Source organism: Eubalaena glacialis, chromosome 2, assembly GCF_028564815.1.
Source record: "Eubalaena glacialis isolate mEubGla1 chromosome 2, mEubGla1.1.hap2.+ XY, whole genome shotgun sequence".
Lineage (NCBI taxonomy): Eukaryota > Metazoa > Chordata > Mammalia > Artiodactyla > Balaenidae > Eubalaena > Eubalaena glacialis.
This window is the reverse complement of record NC_083717.1, coordinates 147,549,942-147,565,378: the sequence shown is the minus strand read 5'-3', so window position 1 is coordinate 147,565,378 and position 15,437 is coordinate 147,549,942. Positions and strand designations below refer to the sequence as shown.

General features: G+C 34.3%; 1 protein-coding gene across 3 annotated transcripts in view; it reads left to right on the top strand.

Annotated features, from left to right (window-relative positions):
• TXNDC16 (thioredoxin domain containing 16) overlaps nt 1–15,194 on the top strand; it is a 112,169-nt gene extending 96,975 nt beyond the window's left edge. For all 3 annotated transcript variants that reach the window (XM_061182558.1, XM_061182559.1, XM_061182560.1), the window contains 5 exons: nt 454–538; nt 2,160–2,298; nt 7,195–7,355; nt 10,359–10,549; nt 14,926–15,194. In XM_061182558.1, the coding sequence (XP_061038541.1) occupies nt 454–538; nt 2,160–2,298; nt 7,195–7,355; nt 10,359–10,549; nt 14,926–15,194 (845 nt within the window). The remainder of the gene's footprint in view (nt 1–453; nt 539–2,159; nt 2,299–7,194; nt 7,356–10,358; nt 10,550–14,925) is intronic.
• Nucleotides 15,195–15,437: the final 243 nt, after the last annotated feature.

Genomic DNA, 15,437 nt, shown 5'->3' with positions numbered 1-15,437 from the left:
GAAGCTCAGTTTGGATAGAATTAGGACTCAAACTCTACGTCTTTTGATTCCGCATATTGTGATCTCTTGAACACAGTTGAACACATACTTTTCCCCACACTTAGTTTAAAGGTCTGTTAAATGAAAATACAGGTACTATATTTATTGAAAAAAATTCATGTATAAAGTGGACCCATGCAGGTCAAACGCGTGTTGTTCAAGGGTCAACTGTACATTTGGAGTACGTTTATTTACAGGACCAGAATTGTATTACATCAATGTACATTTCTGTAGTAATCAAATGTTATAAAAAGAACACAGATATATTTTAGAACCAATAAGGTATGTAAGGTCTGAACTTAAACATCTTTATAATTAATTAATAATTAAGCACTATCATCTGTAAACATGTTCGTCAGTTGGATGGCATACATAACTTGAAAGGTTTCAGATTTTTAACTTGTGTATTTATAGCAAAAGAAGAGTTCACGGAAGCAGGAAACTACCTAAAAGGATGTGTTATCACAGGAATTTATTCTGAAGAAGATGTTTTGACACTGTAAGTCTGTTGGTCTTCTAATTTTAGGGAGGAAGAAGTTTGCAAAATAATATATTGTTTGTCTTTACACAGTTGATGAAGGAAAATAGGGCAGCAGCATAACTAAATTTTTAGTTTCCTTCTGGGCAGATCTGGGAAGTACTACCTGGCTATTTAGAATTTTTAGATATTCAAAATTCTTCTTTAGGCTAGAGGCCCTCATGGGGCAACATTGGATTCATACTACTTCATCTTCCTATAAAAGTTTTCCTCTTTGGATTCTATTACCTGCGATAAATTCTTTTCAGTTGTCAGAGTTTTTTGAAGAATTTTATTTCTTGAGTGTCTGGGTTTTGATTTGCCACCAAGGTCTACATAAAAATCAGTTTTTCTATATTTCTCGCAGAGTTTTAGGTGACGAACTGATAGTTCTACTTAATTTTGTTATTGCAGACATACACTTAAGCAGTGCTTTTTTTAGCCACTTAAGTTGCTTTATTTGTAGAATTCGGGGCTCCTGTGAACTATCAAATATTTCAGTTGCTGCGGAATGAAGGACTGAACTGAAAATTTGGAAATTATGAATACATATTACGTTCTACACTTATGACTCATCTTCAGATGCACGTGGAGTTAATAAGCCCCAGTTTGTGTTTATTACCCTCTGACTATATTATTCCTCATTGTCATTTCTGAGCTTAAATCTTTCATCCTGAATACTGGTGACACATGCTTTTGATGATCGAGCTCCATGAAATCAGTGATTTTTTAAAAGTGAATACAGAACTCCAGATCTTTAGGGAATATGAGACATGTTCACCTGACACATGGACAGTCACCCACTCTCTTCTAGACCAGTAGTTTTCAGAGTATGTTTCGTTTATAACCAACTGGTTATATTACCAACAGGTAATCTGAAGGCTGGGCTTTCTACTAATGCTTATAATATTATAATGTCTATACTTTTGTTTTAGCATGAATTAAGTTTTTACATGATATAAATGTGACTACATCACTGGTAGTTTCATACAAGGCATTTTTTTCCTATTTAGTGATTTTCTTTTAAGTTTAGTTAGCAAAAGTAGTGGTAGGAGGGAGCAGATTTGGGCTCTGTTTCAGTGGAGAGAGCACAGACTCTGTATCTGGAATACCTCAGTGTGAATTCTGTCTCTGCTGTTTACCGCTCTTTCATCATCAGTAAACAGAGGGTTATAGGGCTGTTCTGACGGTTAAATAAAGACTTAACTAGAAGCACCTGGTATAGTGCCTGGCAAATAACAGGCCCATTCTCGTAAATGCCTGTCTCCTTGGCTCAGCAGTTTGGTGAGCAGCCCAAAAAGTGGAGAACCATTCAGTGTGTTCCTAATCCTATTTGGACATTTTCTTGATGAATAAGTTGTCTAGAAAAACAAATCTGGCTAGATTACTATCTGTTGCTTTCTTCTAATCTAGATTATCAAGGTTCTTGAACTTGCTCAGATAGCCTCACATAGAAGATAAGTTTGTCTGGAAATCGAGTTCTTTTTTCCTTAGTAGGGCTTCCCATTTGCTGCCTCCATTGTGACTTCTTGGCCTAACTGTTCATATTTTTGATGATTTGCTATATTTTGGTTGGAAATTTTAATACTACATTTCTCCATAGGTCAAATAAATATGCTGTAACTCTTCCAGCCCTGCTGCTTGCCAGACACAAAGAAGGCAAAATCGAGAGCATTTCATTAGCTAATGTCCATGCTCAAGAAATAGTTCAAATAATAACAAATGCATCACTGGAAACATTTGTGAGTATATTTTATAATAAGGATATTATTTGAAATAAGAAAATCTAGACCAGTTAAAGACAGTGTGTTTTAATATGTGATTTTCCAGCTTTTGTTGGCACAGGGCATGATGTGTTGTGATGTCAAGATTCATTGGGTTGCTCTGTTTGATTATTCACCTGTTATACATACAGCTTCTTTAGTCCACTGCCAAAAGTTTACGTGTCTTTGGATTATTTTTATTGCTGAGATGCTTGTGGCTGATGGCCAGTTGAAGTACTCAATCTAGGCTGAAACTTGGCATAAAGCACATAGATTCCAGAGAGCAGACTTCTGGGCTTCAGATCCTTGCTTGTCTTCCTACTGGCTGTATGTAAGCATCTCTGTGCCTCAGTTCCCACATGTGTAAAATGTAGGTGATAGTAGCCCCTGCTGCAGAGCGTTATTGTAAGGACTAAATGAGATAGGTGTTCAGTGCTCTGTGTACAGTGTTTGGCCCCTGGTAAACACTCAACAAATGTTACCTGGTATTATTACTTATACCATTTTAGAGCAAAATACTGTCTTACGAAAGTCCTTTTCTGATGCTTACTTTGTGTAATAATGGATTCAGGGGCCCAGCAGATGTAACCTGCATTTCTTGATTTTGGTTGTTTTGCATTAATATTAATTGTAGCTAGAATATTATAAATTTATCCTTTTCTACCTTTCTAAAGTGCCATAGGGGCACTATTATCAACTATAAATACTGAATGAATATCCTCCTGTTACTGTTTTTTTGTCATGCTGATCTAAATGATATTACATTTTAGGCTCAAAGAAATGAATGTATTCTTTAAGTTTTTTGTGACCTCAGTTCTATTGCCTCCCCTCCCCCAATTAAAGTTACAGTTTATAATTAATCAAATCATTACTATTTTCAGGATGTGGTTTTCTAAATTATTTATAAAGTAACATTTTTGTCTTTAATGACATTATTAAATGACTCTCTTTAGCATATACATAGTGTAATATTTTTGGAATTATTATAAGACTTTAGCTTTTTTTTCCAAGATAATACAGGAAACTATAAAGAAGAAAATCAGAATAAACCATAACTTCTTTAACCAAGTTTAAATTTGGGGATATATTTTCCCGAACTTAAAAAAAAAATTCCATGTGTATATATGCGTTTATCTTTTTATATTAAGGGATATTTCCACCAAGAAATAAAGATTTGCATATTAGTTTTTAAATATTGGCATAATATTCTGTTGTACTAATAAACCACAATTTATCTAATTTCCTGTTGGTTAATATTTAAGATGTCTTTAGTTTGTTTTGTTTTGTTTTATTCCGGGACCATCCTTATAGATAATCTTTCGGTGTTGCTACGACTATATACGTATGGTAAGTTCATAGAATTTGAATTGCTAGTCCAAAGGGTAGGCACATTTTGAAGGCTTCTGACATTTATTCCTGTTTCGCCCAACAGAAGATTTGTATCATTTTACTCTTTAATCTTTGCCTAACTGCTAGATAAAAATAGGTATCTAATTTTTTTCTTTAAGATTATATTCTTTAAGGCTGAGAAACTGTGGGCAAGCTTAACAACTATCAATGTTTATAGTTAAGGCAAATTTACAACGTTTTGGTTTGCAGTGTTCAACTAAATAATGAACAGCTGTAATAAAATTTATTTTGCTTTTAGTTACGATCTTTTCATAAATTCTAAAACCTTCAAGTGGTTATTAAATTTCTCAATGCTGCTTTGTGTTGGAGCTTTAAGTCTAGATAATCAGTGACTGTGTACAGTAGCCAGCTAGCAGTAATCTGTCTCCTGGCCTACACCTAGTTACCAGAAGGACTTTGGATCCTTCCTCTGGATAGGAAAGAGGAGTGGATGGCCGGATGGTAAACATTTTTTATATAACATCGAACTTGTATTTTAATGAACCTGATGACAAATTAGTCCAGGTAAATAGTGCCCAAATCTGAAATACATGATAATTTACTATGTAAATATCATAAGTAAGCAATGATATATCCAAGGCTGTCACACTTAGAACTATTTGTTAGGTAATATGTTTAGCACTTTTCTCAGATACATGGAGTTCCTTTTTATGTTCTTATTATGAATAAGTTAAGAATATCAGAACCCACACAATTATAGTCTCTTACATACGCAAATAGCCAAAGGTCACCTTCCAGCAACCACATTTGATGACCTTTTCTGTTTCTCCTTAACCTCTGAATAACAATCAAAACTCTTGATTGTGCTTTTCCTTCTTAAAATTCTCTCTTCCTTTGGCTTTTGCAATTCAATCCTCTCTAGGTACACTTTCAACCCTCTGGCCACTCTAGAATTACATCTTCAACCCTTTTTTCTTTTTTTGCTATGTTTTTCTTTGGGAGACTTTATCTATACCCATAACTTCTACTGTCATACCAGCTGATGATTCCTAACTGTTTCTAATCTTAACTTCTAAACTCACACAACTCTTACTCTTTCTTTCCTGACATAGGAAAGAGCAGTGCCTGTCACTAGCCTGTCTTTCCACAAATTCATATTCCAGTTAGTCATCTAAAACAGGCCTAACCATGTCATTCATTTGATACAAAATCTCAGTATTCCTGAGAGCTAGAAAGCCTATGGAGTCATTTTCCCATCTGGTTTGACAGCCACATTTGCCTCTTGCCTGCCTGAGTCTGGTACGCTTCACTCTCACTGTTCCCCAGATACTCTGCATGCCTTAACACCTGTCTGCACCCTCATGATGCTCCCTGTATCTGGAATCCCCACTCTAGCACACACCTCTATCTATCAAGGTCTTATTCCTTATGCAAGGCCCAGATCAAATACCACTTCCTAAAATCACCCATGAGCTCCCCTAACTTGTTTTTTAGTTTTAATTTAGAGCCAATAGGTTTCTTTAGTGTCACACATTAAGTTTTTTCTTGGATCACAGCAGTTTGTATACTTCTTTCCTTCTCTAAACTATGAACTCTTTGAGGGCAGGGTAAGCATCTTCTTTTTTTTTTTTTTAATTATTTATTTATTTATTTATTTATGGCTGTGTTGGGTCTTCGCCTCCCTGCGAGGGCCTTCTCTCTAGTTGTGGCAATTGGGGGCCACTCCTCATCGCGGTGCACGGGCCTCTCACCATCACGGCCTCTCCCGTTGCGGAGCACAGGCTCCAGACGCGCAGGCTCAGCAACCGTGGCTCACGGGCCCAGCCGCTCTGCGGCATGCGGGGTCCTCCCAGACCAGGGATCGAACCCGTGTCCCCTGCACTGGCAGGCAGACTCTCAACCACTGCGCCACCAGGGAAGCCCCATCTTACTTCTTTTTGATTCAATACCCAGCATAAGATCTTGAAGTTCTCAATAAATTTTTGAATTGAGCAGTGATGGCTCCATTGCACCAGATTCGTCAAATCCGTTCTGCTGGCTTGATGAGATCTGTCAATTTTAGGAAGGGGACATAACTCATGTAGAAGAGAAAAGGTGATAGTTAATACAAGAATACAACACAGAGGAGTTTGGAGAAGAAGGGATCTAAGATTTAAATCATGAAAGAGGAAGGTGTGAAAAGAGGATTTTGAGTGTGAAAGAGAAAGAAGTTAAAGAAAAATGAGAATTGGCAGAGGAAAGTGGTTTTGAGAACTAAGTACGGAAAAGTATGTGCCAGAGTTTGGTGTTTGGGGATGAATCGGAGGTGGTTGGCACCATGAAAAAAATTGTTCATTTGTATTTCTAGTGTGATCCAATGAAATGGGAAGCTGGTGAACAGGATGCCTGAGTGCTAGTTTCATTTAACTCATCCTCCTACTTAGCTGTGTGACTTCAGCAAGTCAGCTTCTCGTCTTTGGTTTCCTTGTCTGTCAGCAGGGGATTAGTTTTATGATATAGGAAGATTTAATCCAGCTCATAAGTACATCCAGAAGATGAATTAATAGATGTAGTACTAAAAATGGAAAATAGTAGAAGCCTTTAATATTCTAAGTCACTGCTATTTTCTTTTTTAAATTTTTATTGGAGTATAGTTAATTTACAATGTTGTGTTAGTTTCAGGTATACAGCAAAGTGAATCAGTTATACATATACATATATCCACACTTTTTTAGATTCTTTTCCCATATAGGCCATTACAGAGTATTGAGTAGAGTTCCCTGTGCTATACAGTAGGTCCTTATTAGTTATCTATTTTATATATAGTGTCACTGCTATTTTTAATCCTGAATATGTTAACTTTGTTTGTTACTCTTTTCAATTCTTGTTAATAACAGCCTAGACAAGTTGTCTTCTACAAATATATAAAAAACGTTCTTTTTTAATTAATAAAAAGAATAAAAGGGTAAAATTTCTTATTTCTTACTAAATTTTTTCATTGTTATTTTAAACCCCAAAGAAATAAGAGACTTTTAAAATTTGTTTTAGCATATTATTGGATTACTTTAGTTATGCTAAAAACTCATAATTTTGAAACAAAGTAAGATTTTATTAATTCTTAAGTAATCATAGATGTTAAAAGATTATATCTTTAAAGCTCAGCTTATGTTTTTTTTCAAAAATTTTATAAAGATATAACAAGAATTTTATTTGTCATGTGTATGTTGGCTAGTCTGATCCAGATTTTAGCATAAGAAATTATTAGAAGTGCTACATCCTTGTAAAACAGGGAGCTCCTTTAATTTATTTTCAAATTCTATTAGTAGTTTTATTTTGAAAATAACTCATTCTTAAGACAAAATGGGTTTAAATTAAAAAAACTCTTGCGATTCATAGTTATTAATCAGTATAGCAAAATCTCCATTTAAATGAAAATGTTTGAAATCCATGTTACAAACTAAAATTGCAAGAGTGATTTGAACATTATTTTCTACTTTATACACTATAATTCCCCGTTTTTCTTGGCTTGTTTTTTGTTTTAAACAGCCAGAAATCACTGTGGAAAATCTTCCCACTTATTTAAGACTTCAGAAACCATTACTCATTTTATTCAGTGATGGCAGCATAAATCCTCAGCATAAAAAAGCAATATTGACGCTGGTAAAAGAGAAACACTTGGATTCACTTACCCCTTGCTGGTTAAATCTGTAAGTATATATTTTTTTATTTTTTAATACATAAAAGGTAAAGAAAGTATAATTATTATTAAATTTTCATTAGGGAATGAAACTCTACCTGTGGAGTTATATATTATGGAACCAATGTGTATGTTATCATGATATTTTAGTAACTAAACTCCCTCAGATTGTCTAAGATGACATTGTTTTAGATTGAATTCTGTTTTACAGTAAATTCTTTTTTTTTTTTTTTGCTGTGTGATTTTTTTTTTCCAGCTTTATTGAGGTATAAATGACAAATAAAATTGTAAGATATTTAAAATATACATTGTAATAATTTGATATATGTATACATTGTGAAAAGATTCTTCCATCTAGTTAATTAACACATCCATCACCTCACATATTTGTTTTATATTTATAAACTTTGGGGGGCGGTGAGAACATTTAAGTTCTACTCTCTTAGCAAATTTCAATGATACAGTACAGTATTATCAACTATAGTCATCATGTTATACATTAAATCCTCAGACCTTACTCATCTTGCAACTGAAAAGTCTGTATTCTTTTACCAATCTCTCCTTATTTCCCCCACCCTGCAGTCCCTGACAACTTGTCTACTCTGTTTTTATGAATTTGACTTTTTTTTAAGATTCCACATATAAGTGATACTACTATGTAGTATTTGTCTTTCTCTGTCTGGCTTATTTCACTTAGTATAATGCCCTCAAATTCCATCCATGTTGTAGCAAACAGCAGGATTTCCTTCTTTCTCATGGCTGAATAATATTCCATTCTCTAAGTCTGTTTCTGTTTTATAAATAAGTTCATTTGTATCATTTTTTTTAGATTCCACATGTAAGTGACATCATAGGATATGATATTTGTCTTTCTCTGACTTCTTCCCTTACTTTGATAATCTCCAGGTCCATACAAGTTGCTGCAAATGGCATTATTTCATTTTTTTAATGGCTGAGTAATATTCCATTGTATATATATGCCACATCTTCTTTATCCACTCCTCTGTTGATGGACATTTAGGTTGCTTCAATGTCTTGGCTATTGTAAACTGTGCTGCAGTGAACATTGGGAGTGCATGTATCTTTTTGAACCATGTTTTTCTCCAGATATAATATGCCCAGGAGTGGGATTGCTGGATCATATAGTAGCTCTATTTTTAGTTTCTTAAGGAACCTCCATACTTTTCTCCATACTGGCTGTACCAATTTACATTCGCACCAACAGTGCACAAGGGTTCCAGTTTTTCCACATCCTCCCTAGTGCTTGTTATTTGTGGTCTTTTGTTGATAGCCATTCTGACAGGTGTAAGGTGATATCTCATTGTGGTTTTGATTTGCATTTCCCTGATGATTAGTGATGTTAAGCATCTTTTTATGTACCTTTTGGTCATTTGTATGTTTTCTTTGCAAAAATGTTTATTCAGTTATGTCCATTATTTAATTGAATTGTTGTTTTGTGATTGAGTTGTGTGAGTTCTTTAGGTATTTTAGATATTAATCCCCTATCAAATATATGATTTGCAAATATTTTCTCCCCTTCTGAAGGTTGCCTTTTCATTTTGTTGGTTTCCTTTGCTGTGCAGAAGTTTTTTAGTTTGATGTAGTCCCACTTGCTTATTTTTGCTTTTGTTGCCTTTGTTTTTGGTGTCATACAATAAATTTTTAAAGATAATAATTTTTCTGATTTTAAAAGTAATGGATGTTCATTGAGGGAAATTTGGCAAATACAGAAAAATAAACATTTTGTTATTTTGGCATTTTTCTTTAATTCCTTTTTCTGTATTTCTGTATTTTAAAAATTCAGCCTAAAACTTTACAGAAAATTATCGGTGCATTTAACAACAATATTTCCTGGTATATTTTCTAGATGTGTGGTTTGTGTTATTACATTTAATGTCTCTGAACACAGTTCACATATATAGATACACTATCCATTGTTCAAAGTCATCAGATGAAAGACATTTCATTTTTAACTCATTGGAAAAATTACAAAAATGGGGCAGTGTACACTTTTGTTGTGAAGAGTTCACTAACAGTACAGCCTACTACTTGAAACAAAATTTTCCCAGGTAATTATCCTTGTAGCTATCTCAGAGTGAAATAGTCCTTTCCATAATGTGGAATGTGCTGTATTAGGAAAAATAGGTGTCTTAAACTTGTGGTTTCCTTGTATGAATACTTTAAAAAATCTTTTTAATTTGAAATTAATCCTGAGAAAAGAGACAATTTTATTTGGAAAAGAGGTATTTATTATGAGTATCTTGTTACTTTATAGTTTTGTAGCCATTTAATTTTTGAGCTGACGTGATCAGATACTTGACTAAACTTTGGAAGGAACCTATTGATTGTATTGAGACAAAATTGACAAGCCTTTGGACTATGTTTTTCATTAAAACTCATTGGTTGCCTTTTTTCTCCTAAGAGAAATACAGTAAGTACCCTATGTTAAAAGAAACTTTTTATGACTCTGATTACTAATAACATAGTTACAGACCTCTTGATTTTTTTTTTTTTTTTTTTTTTATACACAAAGAGCACTTAGCCATGAACTTTTTTTTTTTTTTTTTTAGATCTATTTATTGATTGATTGATTGATTGATTGCTATGTTGGGTCTTCGTTTCTGTGCTAGGGCTTTCTGTGGTTGCGGCAAGCGGGGGCCACTCTTCATCGCGGTGCGCGGGCCTCTCACTATCGTGGCCTCTCTTGTTGCGGAGCACAGGCTCCAGACGCGCAGGCTCAGTAGTTGTGGCTCACGGGCCTAGTTGCTCCGCGGCATGTGGGATCTTCCCAGACCAGGGCGCGAACCCGTGTCCCCTGCATTAGCAGGCAGACTCCCAACCACTGCGCCATGAGGGAAGCCCGACCTCTTGATTTTTAAGACATATTTTCGTAAAATAAACTTCCTGGCATGATACTATATTTAAAGGTTAGTATGTTTTACGAACTGTTGTTCTTGTTATTTTGTTATAGAAAGAAATATTAATTAACGTGTTCAGTTGCTCCCTTTTATAGGAAGAATACTCCTGTGGGGAGAGGAATCTTGCAGGCATATTTTGATACCCTGCCTCCCCTTCCTCTTCTTGCTGTGGTAAATCTGCATTCAGGCGGCCAAGTATTTGCATTTCCTTCAGACCAGGCTATCACTGAACAGAACCTTTTATTCTGGCTGAAAAAATTAGAAGCAGGACTAGAAAGTCATATCAGTAAGTTTCCTGTTTTAATGTGCACAATTCTATATTTTGTTACATGGATTTTTTTAAACTTGAATTATCGTTCATGGATGCTAGAATGAGTTGAATTGTAATGTTTGTAAGTATTCTAAATATTAATACGCTGATAGCATTGTCCATGGGACAGTCTCCTATATGGTAGGTATTATTACCCACAGAAAATGTGTCGTATGAAATTTAATAATAATAGCTAACATTTTTTGAATGCTCAGTAGGTGTCTGGCTCAAAGCTACGTGATTCACATGCATTATCTCATTTATTCTCTTAAGAGTCATAGGAATTATCATTACCTGTAGAAGAGTTAAGTAACTAGTTCAAAGTCATATAATTAACCAGTAAATGAGGAAGCTTGGATTTCAACATGGCTCTGTTGTACTCCAGAGCCGGAATTTTGAACCACAAGAAAATAGATCTTGACCCAGAATTTATAATGCTGGCTTATGACATGCCATAGTCCCTATTTTTCTAAAACCTATGTGGATTTATACCTGTGGTATAGATGTGTATGTTAGTTTATATACAATTGTGACAACAACAAGCCTGTTGATATAATTTAAATTAGTTAACATGTAATAATCTAGATCATTAGTCTGTTGAGGAAATAGTGTGAAATTTGATGTAATGAAAAGTTTCCTAAGGTACTTCTGAGGATTTTGTTATTGGAAACCAAATGAACTATATTATAATAACATTTTGACACTTCATGACCGAGTTCTGAAATAAGGGTGTGTGTGTGAATATATATGTATACACACTGTGAATATGTATGTATATACACACACAGTTCTGGTATATAAACTCCAATTCAGTGTTACACTGTCTCTCAGCCAGCATGCATTGTGTGAGTCTGTCATTATGTATATTTAATCAGATTCTTGAATTTATTTGTTTTAAGTGCCAATCATTGCAGCACACCTGTTCTTCCCAGGAGGTCTATCTACTTCATTTCTGTTAAGTTACACAGTTTTAACTAAATTATTGTGTTTAAGTAGTCTATAAAAGGTATTTGTATATTGAAATGTAATTGACATACCGTAAAATGCACCCTTTTAAAGTATACAATTTGATGTTTTTTTGGTATATTCACGAGGCTGTGCAACCATTAACACTACTGAATTTTAAAACATTTTCATCACCGCAAAAAGAAACCCTATACCCATTAGCACTCACACCCCATTCTCCCCTCCCTTCATTCCCTGACAACCACTCATGTACCTTCCGTCTTTATGGATTTGCCTAATCTGGACATTTCGTATAAATGGAATCATACAACATGAGGCCTTTTGGGTCTGGCTTCTTACCCTTAGCATAGGCTTTCAAGGATCATCCATGTTATAGCATGAATCAGTAGTTCATTCCTTTCTGTGGATGAATAATATTCTATTGGATGGATATACCCCATTTTGTTTCTCCATTCAGCAGTTGATGGATATTTGCATTGTCTCCACTTTTTGCTACTATGAATAATGCTGCTATGAACATTCATGTACATGTTTTTCTATCACGTACACAGATAGCATTATGGCAGTTGACCCACTCTCTTGAATACAGCATCTTTGTAACAGGTTTTAAATTGGGAAATTTACATCCTCCAACTCTGTTCTTCATGTGCAGGATTATTTTGGCTTTTCTGGGTCCTTTTAGATGTATATATTTTTAAGTCTTAATTTTCTGAGATAATTTATTAGTTTTAACATTTTCCTAGGATATGTAAAAAAGTAATTAAATTGACTATTTTGTCTTCCATAATCTGAAAGAAGCCTTTCTATGGTTGTTATCACTCAATGCTGGCTTCTTCATTCTAGCCACACAACATAGGGGTCCTTTCGGTCGTAGCTCTTGAACTCTTCAGATAGTCTGCGTTCTTTTCTCTATCTGCATTGCTATTTTATAGAAGCAGTTGAGTGTTGTCATTTTGCAATTGCTGTGACACAGAGGCCTCGGGGACTCTAAGTCAGATAGGATTATATGTAAGTCGGGCCAGAGTACCTCTCCAACTGAATTGCTTTAAAAAAGGTCGTGTGATGTTCAAAGACACAGAAACCTGAGCTTCTGACCCAGCCTCCTTGATTACTAACTGTGGTTTTAGGCAAGTTTTTTCTTTGTTCCCTCCTTTACAGCTATAAAAGGAGATTAATAGTTCCTACTCTGACTACGTCACAGTTATTTTAAAAATCAAAATTAAGTATACAAAGGCATACATTTTAAAGTGTAAAACCTAAAGTGTTATTCTTCTTCATGTAAAGATCCTTTCCTACAAGGAGCATCCTTGGGGGCTTTGATTCCTCAACTCAAGCCATTACTAGAGGAAAGAATCAGAATTATTCTTCTGAGTTTCCTGAGAGACTGGTATTTCTTCCATTGCAATTATGTTAATACCTCTGGTTTCCATTACTTCTTTGTATCACGGCTCCTGATCTTAAGTTATTCCTGCAGCCTCTGGGAATAGAGAAGAAGCAAAGGTCCAAGCAGGACTTTTCTGTATTGGGGCTTGTCTTCTGTGCTGCCAGGACCTGCTCTCACCACACCTTGGGAGACAGATCTGAGACAGGGATGTTGCAGCTACTCTTAGAATAGCCTGAATCTGTAACATGGTGCCACCAGTCCCTGCCTCACTTTGCTTGCTGCACATCTTAATTTCTGTGAAATTGTCACCACTGGCTATTCTTACTTGAGATTTACACTTAATTTTGGTCAAGTTCTCTGACCTTTCTAGGCCTTGGTTTTCTCACCTATAAAATTGGGATAATAATTGTGCTTTCCTCATAGGGTTGTAAGGATTAAGTACATAATGCCTGATATATAGTAAAGCCTCAATCAATGTTGGCAATTATTATTATCATTACTAATTTGATAATAATGTCTTTATTGCCCATATGTGATGAGAGTACAGTTTTATTTGTAACTGAAAACCATTAAGATCTTTATAGAGTTCCTTCAGGAAATAATTAGCAGAATTAGGATGTCCAGTTTCAGGCATTTTGTCATCATCTCAGACCACTAGGCTGCAGTGTTTACCTTAAAAAATAAATACTGCTAAATCTTTGCTGTGCTTTAAATTGGACTTTTCTTAAAGATACTTTATCTGCATATTGCAAAGTATAGTTATTCTTACTTCTTACCTAGTCATTATACTCAAGAAACTATTTTATCCGTTTGTCACTTTTGAGTCTGCTAACCTGGCAACACTGTAATTTGAAACATCAATTACAAGGGTAGCCTAAATGTAATACCCTGCTGATGTACCATGGATTTCATATAATTGAGTCTGAGTGAAGAAATCATATATCAATAAGTAGAGTATAGATATACATATATATTGATGCAGATTTTCATTTGTGCTTTAATCTACTCTAGAAAATTAAAGTTTCCTAGAATGTCCTAAGCTTTTATTTGATTTATGAGAGATGCTAAAGTTTTTATTTTTGAGCATTACTTTCTTTTCATGTACCAGTGTATAGATCCTTTCACTGGAATTCATTTTTTAAATGTTTACTTTGCACATTTCCTTATATATAGTTTATTTCTCAAATAGTATCTTAAATAGGCAATTAAACTCTGAAATTGTGTGAAATCTGTTTACTAAATGGAGAAAAGCTAGTTTATCTCATATATATATGTTATCAGCGTAAATTCATTTTCTTTTTTTAATGACCAATGTTTTAAAATAATGTTAAGATTCACTGCCATGATTCCAATCACTGTCTGTTTACAGTACAGTTGATTCCATAGCAATTTTTAATGATTTCTTGCCTATAATTATTTTTATAAAATGTACTTTTTTTTCATCAAGTATGTGCAAAGGATGTTAATCAAATCTTCCAAAACAGAAAATGCTTTAAAATGTAAGGAAATACTTGTCTAAATAATAAATCTCTATGTAAGTTCCAAAATTTCTTTCTGGAATATTTCATAGTTATAGTTCTTTGGGATAAAGACAGGGATAGGGAGGGAAGCAAGAGACTTCTTCATTTTAACTTGTCCCTGGCTATATGTAATCTCATTACACATATTGCTATTTTTTAAAACCTCAACAAGGGTTAACAGGCAGTGAGATTATGGACCTTTTGTGTTTTGCCTATTAATACTTATCTTTATTTAAAATAGACTAGCATTTAAAATAGAATAGCTTGTAAATGTAATATATGAAAAATGTCTAATAATGACAAATGTATCAAGCTTCTTAGACAATGATGATAATAAAATATAGCTTTGCTCAGATAAGGAAAACTGATAAGGCCTTCACTCCTACAAATATATTTTGCAAAATAAAACATTTTCTAGTATATTCATGTGATGAGATTTTATATCTGTTCATCTTTAATGCTTGATTCTGTCTTTCTTCCAGAAATTTTACCTGCTCAGGAATGGAAACCTCCTCTGCCTGCTTATGATTTTCTAAGTATGATGGATGCTGCAACATCTCAGCATCCTACTAGGAAAGTTCCTGAGTGTATAAAAGAAACTGATGTGCAGGAAAATGATAAAGAACAGCCTGAAGATAAATCAGCAATCAGAAATGAACCTACTGGAACACTGAGAACAAAGCATTGGAATAGAAGTAATTGGTTTGAAGAAGCCAAAAAACAATTCAGGCATGATAATAAAGAATTATGATGCTCAAAAGTGAGCTAATTTCATAGGGCTGTGGAAAGCTTTCTGAAGTCTTTTTGGCTTATTTGATAGACTTAAGAATTTATTTCATTAAGAAGTAATACTATCTCACCACTATTATTCAACATAGTTTTGGAATTTTTAGCCACAGCAATCAGAGAAGAAAAAGAAATAAAAGGGATCCAAATCAGAAAAGAAGAAATAAAGCTGTCACTGTTTGCAGATGACATGATACTATACATAGAG